Source organism: Microplitis demolitor, chromosome 9 (genome assembly GCF_026212275.2).
Source record: "Microplitis demolitor isolate Queensland-Clemson2020A chromosome 9, iyMicDemo2.1a, whole genome shotgun sequence".
Lineage (NCBI taxonomy): Eukaryota > Metazoa > Arthropoda > Insecta > Hymenoptera > Braconidae > Microplitis > Microplitis demolitor.
Window position 1 is genome coordinate 2,027,628 of NC_068553.1, and position 17,906 is coordinate 2,045,533.

General features: G+C 25.9%; 2 protein-coding genes across 2 annotated transcripts; both read left to right on the plus strand.

Moving 5' to 3' along the window:
- Positions 1-422: 422 nt before the first annotated feature.
- On the plus strand, positions 423-9,635 carry LOC103580795 (heat shock 70 kDa protein cognate 5). The gene is made up of 8 exons (XM_008562681.3): positions 423-691; positions 1,121-1,176; positions 2,846-2,991; positions 4,100-4,223; positions 4,283-4,591; positions 5,299-5,918; positions 7,285-7,910; positions 9,352-9,635. Exons 1-8 carry the CDS (start codon positions 608-610, stop codon positions 9,430-9,432), a joined length of 2,046 nt encoding a protein of 681 aa, XP_008560903.1. The 5' UTR covers positions 423-607; the 3' UTR covers positions 9,433-9,635.
- Positions 9,636-11,729: 2,094 nt separating this feature from the next.
- LOC103580804 (ethanolamine kinase 1) lies at positions 11,730-16,372 on the plus strand. The gene is made up of 7 exons (XM_053742016.1): positions 11,730-11,810; positions 11,978-12,113; positions 13,026-13,163; positions 13,587-13,870; positions 14,296-14,522; positions 14,958-15,180; positions 16,291-16,372. Exons 1-7 carry the CDS (start codon positions 11,779-11,781, stop codon positions 16,370-16,372), a joined length of 1,122 nt encoding a protein of 373 aa, XP_053597991.1. The 5' UTR covers positions 11,730-11,778.
- Positions 16,373-17,906: the final 1,534 nt, after the last annotated feature.

Below are 17,906 nucleotides of genomic sequence, written 5' to 3' on the forward strand. Positions count from 1 at the left end.
ATTAAATGCCTCAAATTTTCATTAAAAATCCCAACTTTTTTCATGATCCTGAATTGGTAGACAATTAAAAATTTTCGGTTTTTTTTTTTTCAACAAATAAACTACAAAAAAAAAAAATCTAAAAAAATGCACATGTGGGAAATTAAATAAACGATAAATGCAATTTTTCAAAAGATTTTTTTTTTCATTATTTATCATTTTAAATAAATTTCAAATATATTTTTCCCATAAAAACAAAAAAAAAAAGTCTCGAACATTCCAGCGCCTGCTCCATCTTTCCCCCACTTTCGAAAATTCTCTTGTTCCAGAACTTTCGTCTGTTATTTTTACCACCTCCGCCATTTTTTTCTTTCCCCTGGCTCTCAACTCCCACTGGCTATTCAAATATTCCCGCGCGCATGCGCCCAAGCTCACGGGACTGCGTACCGACTAGAGAAGATTTCAGAGAAATCCAATTCTAGTTGCATCATACACGTGAAATAAATAAGTTTCCGGTCTACGTATTTATAATAATCAATTATATTAATAAATAAATAATTAATCGCTCAATTAATTAATAAATTAATTTGAAAATCCAGTTACTGAATTTTAAAAAAATTTGAAAAAAATGTTGGCGGCATCAAAATTATTTTCTCGTTCATTCTCACGCGTCGACACTAAAAGCCGACATTTTACTACAATCTTACGAAACGTAAGTTAATTTATTTATATTTAACTAATTATTAATTATAATTACCGCTAATTACTCAATAATTATTTTCATTTTTTAAAAAATTTCATTTACGCGCCGAAAATTATTTTTTGCTAAAAATTATTTCTTGCACTTTTTTATGCAATTACTCTAATTACTGCAATTATTTCAGTAATTGATTAAGTACTAATTAAAAATTTCAGTAAAATTTAAAAATTTTCATTCGAAAACTTTTGAATTTTACGGAAAATTTAAAAGAAATTATTTACACTTTTGAGGTTAGGAAATTTAAAATCGATAATTTTTTAATTATTACGGGTAATGTAAGTAATTTTTTTAATGGGATTGAGTAATTAGAGGGGGGAATTTGGGTAGAGATGATAAGGGGGTAATTTTTTTTTATATTAATATTTTTTTATTTTATTTCAGTCGGCTGTGTCCTCGCTGAGTGCACGTGAACGTTACGATGCTCAGTACAGATACAAGTAAGTAATTTGATTATTATTTTTATATCAAAAAATTGCTGATGTAATTATTTTATTAATTAAAAGAAATTAATTAAATAATTGGAAAATATTTTTTTTTATATTTTGAAAAAAAATTTTTTTTTGTATTTAAGGAGCTAGTAATTTTAGAGAATTAAAAAATGTAGTTGAATACTTGAATTAATAGTGCACTTGCACGTAATCGATAATAATTAATTATTTAAATTATTAATAGAATAAGGAGAATTTAATTCCAGTGGTATTTTTATGATAAAAGTAGATGTTATTAAATTTGGTATCGTTGTAAAGGTGACTTAAATTTGTGTCTTTTCATGGTTCAAACTCTTTTTTGCCAAGTGTCCAGACAAATAAAATTATCGATATCATTCGAAATAAATTTAAATTACGCGGGAAAAAAAGACGCTCGTATTTATTTTCTTTAAATAAATTTATATTTTAATTATTCTCCTACTTAATTATACATCCATCCCACTCAATATATATTTATATATATTTACATATATATAGCTATTGTCTATATTATTAAGAGAGAATAAAAAAAATAAAGTCCATGGGATGTCTCTGCGATAATAAAAATAAAAAAAATGAAATTTGGTATCAGCGAAAAGGTCTCGAGTTAAATTTGTGCCTTTTGATAGTTTCGGATCTTTTACGCGATCGCCACTTCAATGTCGAGACGTTTTATAAATAATTATTAATATATATATAAATTAACCGAGAAAAGATGTCGCTGCGATTTTATAAAATTAGTGAGATAAAAAAAAATAAATATTTGTAGATCAGTCAGTTAATTTCCGAGCGTCAATTAAAGACATCAGCCCTTGGGTGAACCCTCAGAATTAAATGACTTTTGTCGTGTCTTAATCGCAGTTTATATATTTTATAAATAAAATATATCAGACGACTAATAAAAAAAATTTCACCGTTGATTTTTTTTTGGAACCCCATGATTATAAAATTATCGAAATCAATAAGTCTGGGGATTAATTACCCGATTCGTATTATCAAACTCCAATGATAATTAAAATAAATAAAATATTCGAGTTAATTAGTAAGATTCTAAACAATTAAATTCACATATTTTATAAATTTCTTATCAATACCGACTATATGTTGCTCATTTATTATTATTATTATTATTATTATTCACTGTCATTATTATCAAATTTCCGTAACAATTTTTATATGACCAATTCCACTGATATCTATAATCATCGATTCGTATTTTTAATTAAAAAATAATAAAAATTTTCAAAGACTACCAATTATTTTCCAAAAAAATCGAGATATTTAAATATTTAACCCGACCATTAGAAAGGAAATTCAAAGACCTACAAAATTGATCATAAGTAACATTTGTATAAATTTTATCGTTTACAAGATAATCAACTCTTTAAATCCAAAATCAGGTATTTATTTCTTTTGAATAAAAAAAAATGGTTTTCCGGCTGTAACTTGAAAAAAAAGCGTTTTAGAGATTTTTTCAAAGACACCAAACTTGTAGCCCGTTAAATTTCCTTTCTCAAGACCACCTACAACATATATTTATCTTATATATTTACCAAGATATGACTTATCTTATTTTTTTGTTATTCGAAAAGCTTTATTAAATTAAATCTTTTTTTTTTTTTTTTTTTTTTTTTAACAGATCAGATGGAGTTAAAGGTGCCGTTATTGGTATCGATTTGGGTACCACTTTTTCTTGTGTTGCTGTTATGGAGGGCAAGCAAGCCAAAGTTATTGAAAATGCCGAAGGATCTCGTACTACTCCATCTTACGTCGCATTTACAAAAGGTAATTTTACTACGCAGCAACTGAAATTTTTAAAAAATCACAGATTATTTTTCTAATCACTAAAAAAAAATTTTATATAAAATAATTTTTAATTAAATGATTTTTTCAAGTCCTCATTTGCTAAAAGTCGATTGTTTCAATATGAAATTTTTTTCATAAAAATAAATGAGCCTCATATTTTGAAAGTACATAAAATTCCCTGTAGAATGAGTACCCACAAGACTAGGATCCAACAAAGTCATTATTACGTAATTACTTGATGCATTAATCAATTAATAATAATGATTAATTTTTTTTACACAAATATATCGATGTGACTACTCATTTTACAGGAAATTTAATGAGCTATTTAACTATGCCATCAATTTAAAAAAAAAAAAAAAAAAAATTGATTATTTTCGAAAATTAATTTTTGAAAAATTAAATTTTTGATATGATGCTTATTATTTTTCGTCTCAGATTAAATTATGACGAAAAAAAATCACTGATCAAAAATAATACTCTGTATAATTAATTTTTCAAAAACCAAAAAAAAATTACAAATATGATTTTGAGTTTCAAAATTTTTTTAATCAAAAATGAATATCATAATCTTCACCTTCACAAATTTTCTCGTAAAATGAGTACCCACAACCCTATATTTTTATAAAAATATAATTATCTAATTATTTTGGTAATTAAATAATTTTTTTTTTTTTATTCAAAAATTTTTTTTTATAAAACCTAGTGATGTGGGTACTCATTTTACTCGTCTCAATATTCTCTTGTCATCTCCACAATTATTTATTTAAAAAAATATATATATTACTCATAAATATAAATATGACCATTTTACCCACTTGTAATTATTTTGCTCCAAACATATCGATGTGGGTACTCATTCTAATCGTCTTCACATTCTCTATAAACCCCTACAATTTATTAAAAAAAAAAAACAATGAATTATTACTCATAAATATAAATATGTACATTTTGCCCACTTATAATTTTCTGCTCGAAATATATCGATGTGGGTACTTAAACTCCAGCAAATTTCCTCCGTAATTGAATGACACCCACAATAATTTAAAATATTTGAACCCTTAATAATAATAACATTTTATTACAGAGGGTGAACGATTAGTTGGTATGCCAGCTAAAAGACAAGCTGTTACTAATTCAGCAAATACATTTTACGCCACAAAACGTTTGATCGGTCGTAAATTTGATGACGCGGAAGTTAAAAAAGAGATGTAAGTATTTTAAAAAAATTTTTTTAGTTCAAAATTTAATTATTTTTTTTATTGAACAGGAAAACAGTTTCTTATAAAATAGTTAAGGCATCAAATGGCGATGCATGGGTACAAGGAAGCGATGGTAAAATGTACTCACCAAGTCAAATAGGTGCATTCATACTAATGAAAATGAAAGAAACAGCAGAAGCATATTTAAATACTCCAGTTAAAAATGCAGTAGTTACAGTACCGGCCTATTTCAATGACTCCCAACGTCAAGCAACGAAAGATGCTGGACAAATTTCTGGTTTGAATGTACTACGTGTTATTAATGAACCAACTGCTGCTGCTCTAGCCTATGGAATGGACAAAACTGAAGACAAAATGTAAGTTTTTTTTTCGTACGTAATGACGTTTATTGTTACAGTTTAGTTAGGGGATGAAATTGATAGTGGACTTAAGTTCGTGATGCGATTTCATGAAGTTTGAGTACCCACATCAATATATTTTGATCAAGTTATTTATAATCAAACTTTTCAAAAAAAAATTTATCAGTAATTTTGAGTCAAAATTTTGTAGTTAGAGTTCCAGCTTGTGGGTACTCATTCTACAGGGGATTTTATCGCTTATTTAGATACTGTATTAATTTTAAAAAATTTTAAATTCGATATTTTGGAAATTTATTATTTTTTGAAAATTTGAGTTCAAAATTATAAGACTTGTATTTTTGTAATCAGGGTTAAATTTCATGAAGTTTGAGTACCCACATCACTATATTTTGTTAAAAAGAAAAATAGTCATATTTATAAATACTATAATATATATGAAAAACGACTTTTTCATAATATATCGTTGTGGGTACTCATTTAACGCGGAATTTCATCACAAATTCAAAAATCCTATTAATTTTTTCCTAACAAAATTTGTACTCCAAATAATCACCCAAAAATCCTCATTCATTTTTGAAATGATGTTTATTATTTTTCGTCTCGGATTTAAAAGTGACGATAAAAATTATCTGATCAATAATTATAATTAATTTTCTTATTATTATTTTTTTTCTTCGTATAAAAATAAAAAAAAATTATTTTAGAATCGCAGTCTACGATCTTGGTGGCGGTACCTTCGATATCTCGATCCTGGAAATTCAGAAGGGAGTTTTCGAAGTAAAATCAACGAACGGTGACACCTTTTTGGGAGGTGAAGATTTTGATAACGCGATAGTTAATTTCTTGGCGTCCGAATTTAAAAAAGACCAGGGATTGGATGTAACCAAAGACGCAATGGCGATGCAGAGATTGAAAGAGGCAGCGGAGAAAGCAAAAATCGAATTATCTAGCTCGCAACAAACTGACATCAATTTGCCATACTTGACTATGGACTCAAGTGGACCAAAACATTTGAACCTCAAATTGTCCCGCAGTAAATTTGAAAGTCTTGTTGGTGATTTGATAAAACGCACGATACAGCCATGCCAGAAAGCGCTCACTGACGCGGAAGTATCCAAGTCTGACATTGGTGAAGTTTTATTGGTCGGTGGTATGACCCGGGTACCAAAAGTTCAGTCGACGGTACAGGAAATCTTTGGTAGACAACCGTCACGAGCTGTTAACCCTGATGAGGCTGTTGCTGTTGGTGCTGCGATCCAAGGTGGAGTTTTGGCTGGTGACGTCACTGATGTCTTGCTATTGGATGTTACTCCATTGTCTTTAGGTAATTTTTTTAATTTAAAAAAAAAAAAAAATTTTTTTTCGATCGATATATATCGAAGTTTGGGGTTCGATATATCGAAAATTGATTGTCAGTATATCGATAATTTTTTGTTGAGATGATCAAGAATTGAAGTTTACGATTTTATAATCGATATATCGATTTTTTAAAAATCGATATATCGAAGTTTGGGGTTCGATATATCGAAAATTGAGTGTCAGTATATCGATAATTTTTTGTTGAGATGATCAAGAATTGAAGTTTACGATTTTATAATCGATATATCGATTTTTTAAAAATCGATATATCGAAGTTTGGGGTTCGATATATCGAAAATTGAGTGTCAGTATATCGATAATTTTTTGTTGAGATGATCAAGAATTGAAGTTTACGATTTTATAATCGATATATCGATTTTTTAAAAATCGATATATCGAAGTTTGGGGTTCGATATATCAAAAATTGAGTGTCAGTATATCGATAATTTTTTGTTGAGATGATCAAGAATTGAAGTTTACGATTTTATAATCGATATATCGATTTTTTAAAAATCGATATATCGAAGTTTGAAGTTCGATATATCCAAGTTTTTAAATTGGATTATCGATGTCGTGATGTAAAATATTTAAATTGGAAATTTTTTTGTAGATATCGATATTTATTATATCGATATATCGAATTTCAAAGTTCGATACATCTGTAGTCGAGACCGTAATATATCGATTTCTAAAAATGCGATTAATGGTACTCTAAAAACTTTGAATATCGACTAAAAAAAATTCGAAGTTTCGATATATCGATAATCGAAAATTTTGATATATCGATTATTAAAATCTCGATATATCGTACTCTAAAGAGTCGAAATAATATCGACAGTAAAAACAATAATATCGATAGTAAATCATCAATAAATCGATAATCGAAATTTGCGATATATCGATTATCAAAATTTCGATATATCGTACTCAAAAAACTTGAAATAATATCGACAGTATAAACAATAAAAATATCGATAGTAAATTGTCGATAAATCGATAATCGAAATTTGCGATATATCAATTATCAAAATTTCGATATATCGATTATCAAAAACTCGATATATCGTACTCTAAAAACTCGAAATAACATCGACAGTAAAAACAATAAAAATATCGATAGTAAATTGTCGATTAATCGATAATCGAAATTTGCGATATATCGATATATTTTTTTTTTTAATGATGTGTAGACTAATCTTCTCTCTGACTATGAAATGAAGTCAAAAATAAAGAATTTTACCTGAAAAAAAAAAAAAAAAATCAATTTTCATATTTTAAAAATCCCATTTTTCAAAAATTCAAAATAAATTTTTTTTTTTAAAATTTTCCAGGTATCGAAACACTTGGTGGAGTATTCACACGTTTGATCTCCCGTAACACGACAATTCCAACAAAGAAATCCCAAGTATTCTCAACGGCAGCTGACGGCCAAACTCAAGTTGAAATAAAAGTCCACCAGGGCGAGCGTGAAATGGCCAGTGACAATAAATTATTGGGACAATTTACTCTCGTTGGTATTCCACCAGCACCACGTGGAGTTCCACAGATCGAAGTGACGTTTGACATCGACGCCAACGGTATTGTCCACGTCTCTGCTCGCGACAAGGGCACGGGCAAAGAACAGCAGATCGTTATCCAATCAAGCGGTGGACTGAGCAAAGATGAAATCGAAAATATGGTTAAGAAAGCCGAGCAGTATGCCAAAGAAGATCGTATTAAGAAGGAACGTGTTGAGGCCGTTAATCAAGCCGAGGGTATTGTTCACGACACAGAAGCTAAAATGGAAGAATTCAAGGCACAATTGCCCAGTGAGGAGTGCGATAAATTGCGTGAATTGATTAGTAAACTTAAGGAAATGTTGGACAACAAGGACAACACTGACCCAGAAGAAATTAAGAAACAAACTAATGAATTACAACAAGCCAGTTTGAAATTATTCGAGATGGCATACAAAAAGGTAATTTTTTTAAAATTTAGATTAAAAAATCGACATTTCGATAAATCGATATTTTTCGATATATCGATAATTTTTCAATAAATCGATACTTTTGCGATACATCGATATTTTTCCGATATATCGATATTTTTGTGATACGTCGATAATTTTGCAATATATCGATACTTTGTCGATGTATCGATATTCAGTTCGATGTATCGATATTCAGTTCGATATATCGATATTCAGTTCGATGTATCGATATTTAGTTCGATATATCGATATTCAGTTCGATGTATCGATATTCAGTTCGATATATCGATATTCAGTTTGATATATCGATATTCAGTTCGATATATCGATAATGTTTCGATATTCAGTCCGATATATCGATATTCAGTTTGATATATCGATATTTAGTTCGATATATCGATAATGTTTCGATATTCAGTTCGATATATCGATAATGTTTAGATATTCAGTTCGATACATTGACATTATATTCGATATATTGATATTACATTCGATATATTGAGGTTTTATTCGATAGATCGATATTCAACTCGATACATCAATGTTTCATTTAATAAATCGATATTTTATTCGATCTATAATTCAATTAATCGAATCATAGATTAATATATTTGTATTCAATTCGACATATTAATATGTAATTCGATTAATCGATACTTAATTCGATATATCGACATTCCATTTGACTAATTAATTTTCAGTTATTGTATCGATAATCCGTTTGATGTATTGATATATTATTCGATAGATCGATTTTCAGTACCATGTATCGATATTGATTTCGATTAACTGTTAGTAGAGTGTATCGATCGTAAGTTAAAAATATCGACTTTTATTTCGATCTATCGATATTTATTTCGATATATCGATATATGACCTCATTAATCGACTTCCTTTCGATATCTCGTTTTTTAGTGTAATAAATCGATATCAGTCATGAGATCTCGATATTTATTACAGTCGATTGATTCTTAACTCGATATATCGATCTTGAATTCGATATATTGATATATTTTCTTATATATATCGATCTTGAATTCGATATATCGATATATTTACTTTGATATATTGATCTTGCATTCGATATATCGATATATATTTACTTCAATATATTGATCTTGAATTCGATATATTGATATATTTTCTTCTATATATCGATCTTAAATTCGATATATCGATATATTTACTTCGATATATCGAAATATTTACTTCGATATATCGATATATTTACTTCGATACATCGATCTTGAATTCGATATATCGATATATTTTTTCGAGATATCGAATTAAATTAAATTTAACTTCCAGTTACAGAAAATGAAAAAAAAAATCAGATTCTTCACAAGAAAATTTAATCATTAATTCCTCTGTTAATTATTTTTTTTTTAATTAATTAATTAAATCCTAATAAATTAAAATTAATTTTCAGATGGCAGCCGAGCGTGAAGGACAAAACCAAAACCAAGATCAATCGAGTGAAGGCGAACAGAAAAAAGAAGACAAAAACTAAATTTAATTAATTAATCATCCTATTAATTAATCGTAATTCATAGAATTATTGATCATAATTTTTTTTTTTTTCTTTTTTTACATTTCATCACTGTTTCCGTTCCACTTTTTGTACTTGGAAAAAAAATTTCTGTAGTTAAATCCTTACAAGTAATTTATAAAAAAATAATTAATAATAATCATATTATTAAAGGCTAATTATTTTTTATTGAATCAAAATTTTTTTTTTAATTAGAAATTGACAAAAAAAATTGCTTGATAATTATAATTATTATTAGATTATTTTTTTATTTGCGTGAATGTTGGATCAAAAATTTATTAATATAATTAATTAATGACTATGAAAAAAAAAAAGTATATAGAATGAGACAAAATCTTTTTTTAATAATAATAAATGTATATTGTGTATATAATGTTTAAGGCATTTAATGTTAAAAAAAAAAACAAACAATAAAATAGTTGGTAATAATAATTAACGGCTTATTTAATAAATAATTATAAAAATTTATTAAATTACTTGGTATATTTTTACTCTTGACATAATTACCTGTAGTTTGAGTACCCACATGACTATATTTTGATTATAAAAAAAATTAGTCATATATATGAGCTATAAAATATATGAAAACTGGCTCCATCAATATATAGCCTTGTGGGTACTCATTTAACGCAGAATTTTATTAACTTTAACAAAACCATATTCTTTTTTACTTAAAAGGATTTTGAACCCAAATCAACCTAAAAAAAAATTTTAATTATGATTTTTTAAAATTTTTATTACAGATCATTTATAAAGGCAAAATCAGTATCTTATATGTGTTCCTGATCTAATTCCCTGTAGTTTGAGTACCCACATCAGTATATTTCAACCCAATAAAAATTACTCATATTTATATATTCTATAAAATATGTGAAAAACGACATTTTCATAATATATCGTTGTGGGTAATCATTTCACGCGAAATTTTGTCAACTTCAACAAAATCATACTTTTATTTCTATAAAAAAAATTTTAACCCCAAATCAACTTGAAAAATAAAATTAATGATTGTGATTACATTTAATTTTTATTACAAAATATTTATGAAGGCAAAATCAATAGCTTATATGTGTTCCTGATATGATTGCCTGTAGTTTGAGTACCCATATCACTATATTTTAACTCAATAAAAACTACTCATATTTATAAATAATAAAAATATATAAAACACAACTTTTTCATAAAATATTATTGTGGGTACTCATTTTACGCAAAATTTCATCACAAACTCAAATATCCTATTCATTTTATTCTCAAAAAATTGTGACTCCAAATATTCCCTAAAAACCCTTTTTTTCTTTTTTTAATTTTTCAATTTGAACCCTCGCCTTTTTCTCTAAAATTCAAAATCAGTAAATCATGTTACTACATTATTATTCTCTACCATTCATATTTCTCCAAAATGTCTATCTTTTCCCTTTCTCTTCCACGCTCAATTAAAACAAAAATTCCCACTGTCATAAAAATTCGCCTTAACTTCAACCAACGCCTCTAGTGGCAACTAATAAGAACCACTATTATTATTATTTAAATATCAATGTATATAGGCCTTAAATATTATCCTGTCAATATCTTCGTGCATTAATTTAAAAAAATAAAAAATTTATTATTATTATTAAAATTAAGTAAAACTGACAGTTTGAGGTCAGCTAAATTTATTTTTTTGTTTCATTCAAAATATATATACACATATTTTTTTTTTTCAACTTAACCAATAAATATATACAACAACAATAAACAAAAAAAGAAAATTTTTTTTTTATGACAAAAAAACTGAAATGTCATTTTTTTTGAAAAATTAATATAAAATTCTGTGAAAATGTAAGGTTTGTATTTTATATATATATTTAGATACATTTATTTTTTTAAATTTAATTTATGATTAATGAAAAAATTTGAAATTTTCTAAAAATCAATTTTTTAAAATTTTTTTTTTTTTTTTTTTGTTTTTTTTCATTAAATATATATATATATGTATATATATATATGTATATATATATATGTATATATATATATATGTATATATATATATATATATATATATGTAAGATATGAAAATTGAATGAAAAGATCAAAGTCCAAAAAAATCTTGAATAAATTTATTTATCATATATATTATCATTGATATGATAAATATGTATGTATATGTATATATAAATATTTATATAAATATATATGTATGCGTATGTAACGTATATGAAGAGTAATTTAGTAATTTAAAATGATAAAATATATTCAGTTGTAAATTTTATCTCAAGGAGAAAACTTGATATATATTTACATATATATACATATATATGTGTGTGTATGTATACATTTGTGAAATATAATAATTGTGGGTATGTAAAGTGTTATTTTTGGGTGATATATATTTGTTTGTATAGAATTTTGTATTTGGGATTTGAAATAAAAAAGGCGGGAATTTAAAATTTTCAAATATTTGAAATTTTGAATGGGAAATTGGCGATTTAACGGATTTTGAAATTTATTAAGATATTTGTTACAGAGAAATGGATTCGTTACAAATGAAAAATGAGGTTCATATTGATTTAACGATTGATGAAAATGATTATCAGGATGATATCAAACAAATTGTTGATATATTACGCAAACATTGGCCCAAAGATCAATTGGAATTTAAGGTAATTTATATTAATTTCGTTATTATCTCATTATCTAGTAATTTTAGGCAAAAATTTATTGATACCTTTTTTGTAGCCCTTTAAATTTTCTACAAAAAAGGTCCTTATGACCTTTGACCAAAAGTTAATAGTTATCAAAATATTTAAATTCAAAATTTAAAATTCAACCGCCAAAAATCAAACCCTCAAAATTTTAATTTCCCACCATAATTAATCCCTTATAATTAATAAACTATCAGAGATAGAAAAAAAACTTGTGAACCTTTTTTGTAGCCCTTTAAATTCTCTACAAAAAAGGTCCTTATGTTCTTGACCAAAAGTTAATAGTTATCAAAATATTTAAATTCAAAATTTAAAATTCAACCGCCAAAAATCAAACCCTCAAAATTTTAATTTCCCACCATAATTAATCCCCTATAATTAATAAACTATCAGAGCTACAGAAAAAACTTGTGAACCTTTTTTGTGGCCCTTTAAATTTTCTACAAAAAAGGTCCTTATGACCTTTGACCGAAAGTCAATAGTTATCAAAATATTTAAATTCAAAATTTAAAATTCAACCGCCAAAAATTAAATCCTCAAAATTTTAATTTCCCTCCATAATTAATCCCCTATAATTAATAAACTATCAGAGCTAGAAAAAAAACTTGTGAACCTTTTTTGTAGCCCTTTAATTTCTCTACACAAAAGGTCCTCATAAATTTTCCTCTATCTCCATAATTAAACTCGTAATTTGAATTTTCAAATTACAATTCCGGAATATCCCTAAAATTATCAAAACTTAATTTTTAAAAAATCATTTTTAAATTTAATATGAGTCTCATAAACAAAATATGTAATTTCATATTATCACAATAATTCACAAAACTCTCTCCAAAAAATTTCAAATTTAATTTTTTTTCTAAATTCCAGATTTTCACCAACGGGATAACAAACAAATTAATAGGCGTCTACTACCCAGGTCACTACAATGAAATGTTACTAGTAAGAATATACGGAAATAAAACCGATTTATTAATCAATCGCAAGGACGAAGTTAAAAATATCCGCGTGAGTTCAAAATTTATTTTTCCAAACTTCTTTTGCTCATTACCCAGCATCCGAATATTTTAATTAAAAAATTTTTTTTTCCATCGATACGCCAGAGTCTTAAAAAGTCATTATAGCCACTCATTACCTTCTCATTATCAATTAACATCCACAAATATTTTTTTTTCTCCTAAAAGTTCAAAACTACATTTTTTTTAATTAATTAATTTTTTTTTTAATTTCAATGATTAATTAGCGACGAGTAATCACTACTATCGTCTTTTCTAACCTTCGGCGTATCGATTTAAAAAAAATAAAGTTGAATTAGAACAATTAGAAGCCGAGTAATGAGCGAACCTGAATGGTAATTTTGATAAAATAGAAAACGGAGATGATTAATTGCGATTAATTGAAATAATCAATGGAATTAATGACATTAATTAGGTATTGCATAAAGCGGGGCATACTCACTCACTGTACGCGACCTTTAACAATGGGCTGGTGTATGAATTTTTGAATGGGGAAGTATTAACACCGGAAACGATCATTAATCCTGACATTTATTGGCTGGTCGCTAAGCGATTGGCCCAAATGCACCTGCTGAATCCAAGGGAATATTTGAGTGATTATGGTGGGGAAGGTCCGAGGGAACCTATCATATGGAAAAAGACTGAAAAATTTATGGAGCTCATGCCTAGATCGTTTGATGATGACCTCAAACAGGCGAGGTATTAATCATTTTTATTTTTTTTCATTAATCGCTGGTTTTTTTAGCTTAGGGATTTTTTTTTTCACTGGAGAATTCTGTGAGCTTGTAGAGAATTTAAAGGGCTACAAAAAAGGTCTGTAAGATTTTTTCGTAGCTCTGATAGTTTGTTAATCAGAGGGGATTAATTATGGCGGGAAATTTGAAATTTTGAAGATTTTGATTTTGAAGTTTGAGATCAAATATTTTGAATACTGTTGACTTTAGGTCAAAAATCATGAGGACCTTTTTTGTAGGGAATTTAAAGGGCAACAAAAAAGGTCCTTATAACCTTTGACCTAAATGTGATAGTTTCAAAATTATATGGCATTAATCATTTAAAAAACGTAACCTCAAAATAAAAGTTGGAGTTTGAACAATTGATTAATCTAATGATTTATTTTTCAGATTTGAGAAGATGATAAAACCTTTCCAAGTATTAGAAGAAGAATATAAATTATTAAAAGACAATTTAATAAAATTAGACAGCCCTATTGTGTATTCACACAACGATTTGTTACTCACAAATATTTTGTATGACAAAAATGTAAATACTGTAACTTTTATTGACTTTGAGTACACGGGATTTAATTATCAAGCCTTCGATATCGCCAATCACTTTGCTGAGTTCGCTGGTAATTATTATCATTTAATTAATTAATCAATTAATCATCAATTTTTTTTCTTCACAAAAATTAATTTTTTAATTAGCAATATCTCAAAAGCTATGGGACAAAATTAGACGTCCAAGGTGTCATTTTAAAGAAAATTTAATTCTCTACAACTTTTGTATCGTTGAAAAATCCTCTAAAATCACTTGTTTACTCGCAAACGTTCCATTAATCATCCGCTATTTTATTTTCCAAACGATTAATCGACTGTATCTCCGAAACCATCGATCCTACGCGATTTTTTCTGAGGACCAATCTTGTAGCCCATCAAATTTCCTTTCCAAATCCCTGTGACAATGTCTAATTATTTCTAATAGACTCGAAGATGTCGCTCATCAAAATTAAATTAAATTTATTCGAGGTCATTTTTTAAATTAATTAATTAATTGGATTGTCTAGGGGTCGAAAATATAAACTACGATTTATATCCTGATGAAATATTCCAAAGATCATGGCTAAGGTTATATTTACAAGCTTACAATAAATCTTCAAGTGTTTCTGAGGATCAAGTTACTAAATTATTTAAAGAAATTGAAAAATTTATTTTATTAACGCATTTTTTTTGGGGATGCTGGTCATTAATTCAATATCAACATTCGACTATTGATTTTGATTTTCTTGAGTAAGTATTGATTAATAAATTAATGGATTTACTAATTAATTTATCAATTAATTTATTTAATAATTTATTATTTAATTAATTAATCTTTTGATTAATCAGATGATTTACTAATTAATCAATTAATCATATGAGTCACTAATTAAACTATTGATTGATCAGATGAGTTACTAATTAATCTGTTAATTAATCAGATGAGTTACTAATTAATCTGTTAATTAATCAGATGAGTTACTAATTAATCTATTGATCAATCAAATGAGTTACTAATTAATCAATAAATCACATGAGCCACGAATTAATCTATTGATTAATCAGATAAGTTACTAATTAATCTGTTAATTAATCAGATAAGTTACTAATTAATCTGTTAATTAATCAGATGAGTTACTAATTAACCTATTGATTAATCAGATGAGTTACTAATTAATCTGTTAATTAATCAGATGAGTTACTAATTAATCTATTGATCAATCAGATGAGTTACTAATTAATCAATAAATCACATGAGTCACGAATTAATCTATTGATTAATCAGGTGAGTTACTAATTGACCTATCGATTAATCAGATGAGTTACTAATTAATCTATTAATTAGATGAGTTACTAATTAATCTATTAATTAGATGAGTTACTAATTAATCTATTGATTAATCAGATAAGTTACTAATTAATCACATGAGTCACGAATTAATCTATTAATTAATCAGATAAGTTACTAATTAATCTGTTAATTAATCAGATGAGTTACTAATAAATCAATTAATCAGATGAGTTACTAATTAATCTGTTAATTAATCAGATGCGTTACTAATTAATCTATTGATTAATCAGATGAGTTATTAACTACATAATTTATTAATTAGCATCTCGATTAATTAATGTATTTATAGATTTATTAACTATGTAAAATATTAATCAATTCACTTTGTATTTAATAATTAATTGATTATTTAATTAATAAAATTATTTATTTATCAAGTAATTGAATAATTTATTAGTCAGATAAATAATTAATTAGACAACTGATTCATTCGTTAATTACATAGTTTAATAATTAATTAATTAAGTGAGTTATTAATTAATCTATTAACAATGAATTTTATTTTTCAGATTTGCTGCAATTAGATTTAATGAATATTTTAAACGTAAAAATTTAAATAATGGCATTTTTGAGTTAACTACTCAATTATAATAATAATTATTAAATTTTTATCAATTATTATTATAATTAGTTATTTTTATTATTAAATAAAAATTTTTGTAAAAATAAAAATATATTTAGAAAATTTACAAAAAATATATATATGAAGAATATTTATATTTGTGAACAAATAAAATTAATAATAATAATAATAATAATAATAGTGATAATGAGCATTTATTTAATTGTTGATAATTAAAAATTTTAATAAATTGTATTAATTTGTTGATTAATTAATTTATTGTAATTATTATTATATATAATAGTAATAAATAAAGAAATTATACTATTTTTATTTAATTTAAAAAAAAAAAGAAATAAATTTGTTATAAATGTTTGTGTCCTTTAAAAATTTCCAGTAGTTTAAAAAAAGTACGAATATTTTGTAAACTTATGGATCAATGGAAAAATTATTTGAATAAAAATTGTAGAGAATTAAACGGGCTACAAAAAAGGTCTTGAGTAATTTTGAATTTGAAGTGATGGTTCATTAGTTATTTAAATAATTAAGAAAATAAGGAAAATTTAATTTCAGTGGTATTTTTATGATAAAACTAGATGTTATTAAATTTGGTATCGTTGTAAAGGTGACTTAAATTTGTGTCTTTTCATGGGTCAAACTCTTTTTTGCCAAGTGTCCAGACAAATAAAATTATCGATATCATTCGAAATAAATTTAAATTACGCGGGAAAAAAAGACGCTCGTATTTATTTTCTTTAAATAAATTTATATTTTAATTATTCTCCCACTTAATTATACATCAATCCCACTCAATATATATTTATATATATTTACATATATATAGCTATTGTCTATATTATTAAGAGAGAATAAAAAAAATAAAGTCCATGGGATGTCTCTGCGATAATAAAAATAAAAAAAATGAAATTTGGTATCAGCGAAAAGGTCTCGAGTTAAATTTGTGCCTTTTGATAGTTTCAGATCTTTTACGCGATCGCCAGTTCAATGTCGAGACGTTTTATAAATAATTATTAATATATATATAAATTAACCGAGAAAAGATGTCGCTGCGATTTTATAAAATTAGTGAGATAAAAACAAATAAATATTTGTAGATCAGACAGTTAATTTCCGAGCGTCAATTAAAGACATCAGCCCTTGGGTGAACCCTCAGAATTAAATGACTTTTGTCGTGTCTTAATCGCAGTTTATATATTTTATAAATAAAATATATCAGACGACTAATAAAAAAAATTTCACCGTTGATTTTTTTTTGGAACCCCATGATTATAAAATTATCGAAATCAATAAGTCTGGGGATTAATTACCCGATTCGTCTTATGAAACTTCAATGATAATTAAAATAAATAAAATATCCGAGTTAATTAGTAAGATTCTAAACAATTAAATTCACATATTTTATAAATTTCCTATCAATCACCTACCGCTCATAAATTAAAAATTCAAATTTTCCCGCCTCATAAAAAAATAAATAATGGCAACTACTCAGTTCAATTTTCACTACCGAATTATTCTACAAAACATAAAATATTCTTTAAAAAA

What these genes read in the sequence shown, in the direction of transcription:
- LOC103580795 (XM_008562681.3), top strand. Translation starts at nt 608, where the DNA reads ATGTTGGCGGCATCAAAATTATTTTCTCGTTCATTCTCACGCGTCGAC. An exon ending in TTACGTCGCATTTACAAAAG is followed by an intron (nt 2,992 to 4,099) that starts GTAATTTTACTA and finishes ATTTTATTACAG; the next exon opens with AGGGTGAACGATTAGTTGGT. An exon ending in GCGGAAGTTAAAAAAGAGAT is followed by an intron (nt 4,224 to 4,282) that starts GTAAGTATTTTA and finishes TTTATTGAACAG; the next exon opens with GAAAACAGTTTCTTATAAAA.
- LOC103580804 (XM_053742016.1), top strand. Translation starts at nt 11,779, where the DNA reads ATGTATACATTTGTGAAATATAATAATTGTGG. An exon ending in AAGATCAATTGGAATTTAAG is followed by an intron (nt 12,114 to 13,025) that starts GTAATTTATATT and finishes TCTAAATTCCAG; the next exon opens with ATTTTCACCAACGGGATAAC. An exon ending in GATGACCTCAAACAGGCGAG is followed by an intron (nt 13,871 to 14,295) that starts GTATTAATCATT and finishes TTTATTTTTCAG; the next exon opens with ATTTGAGAAGATGATAAAAC.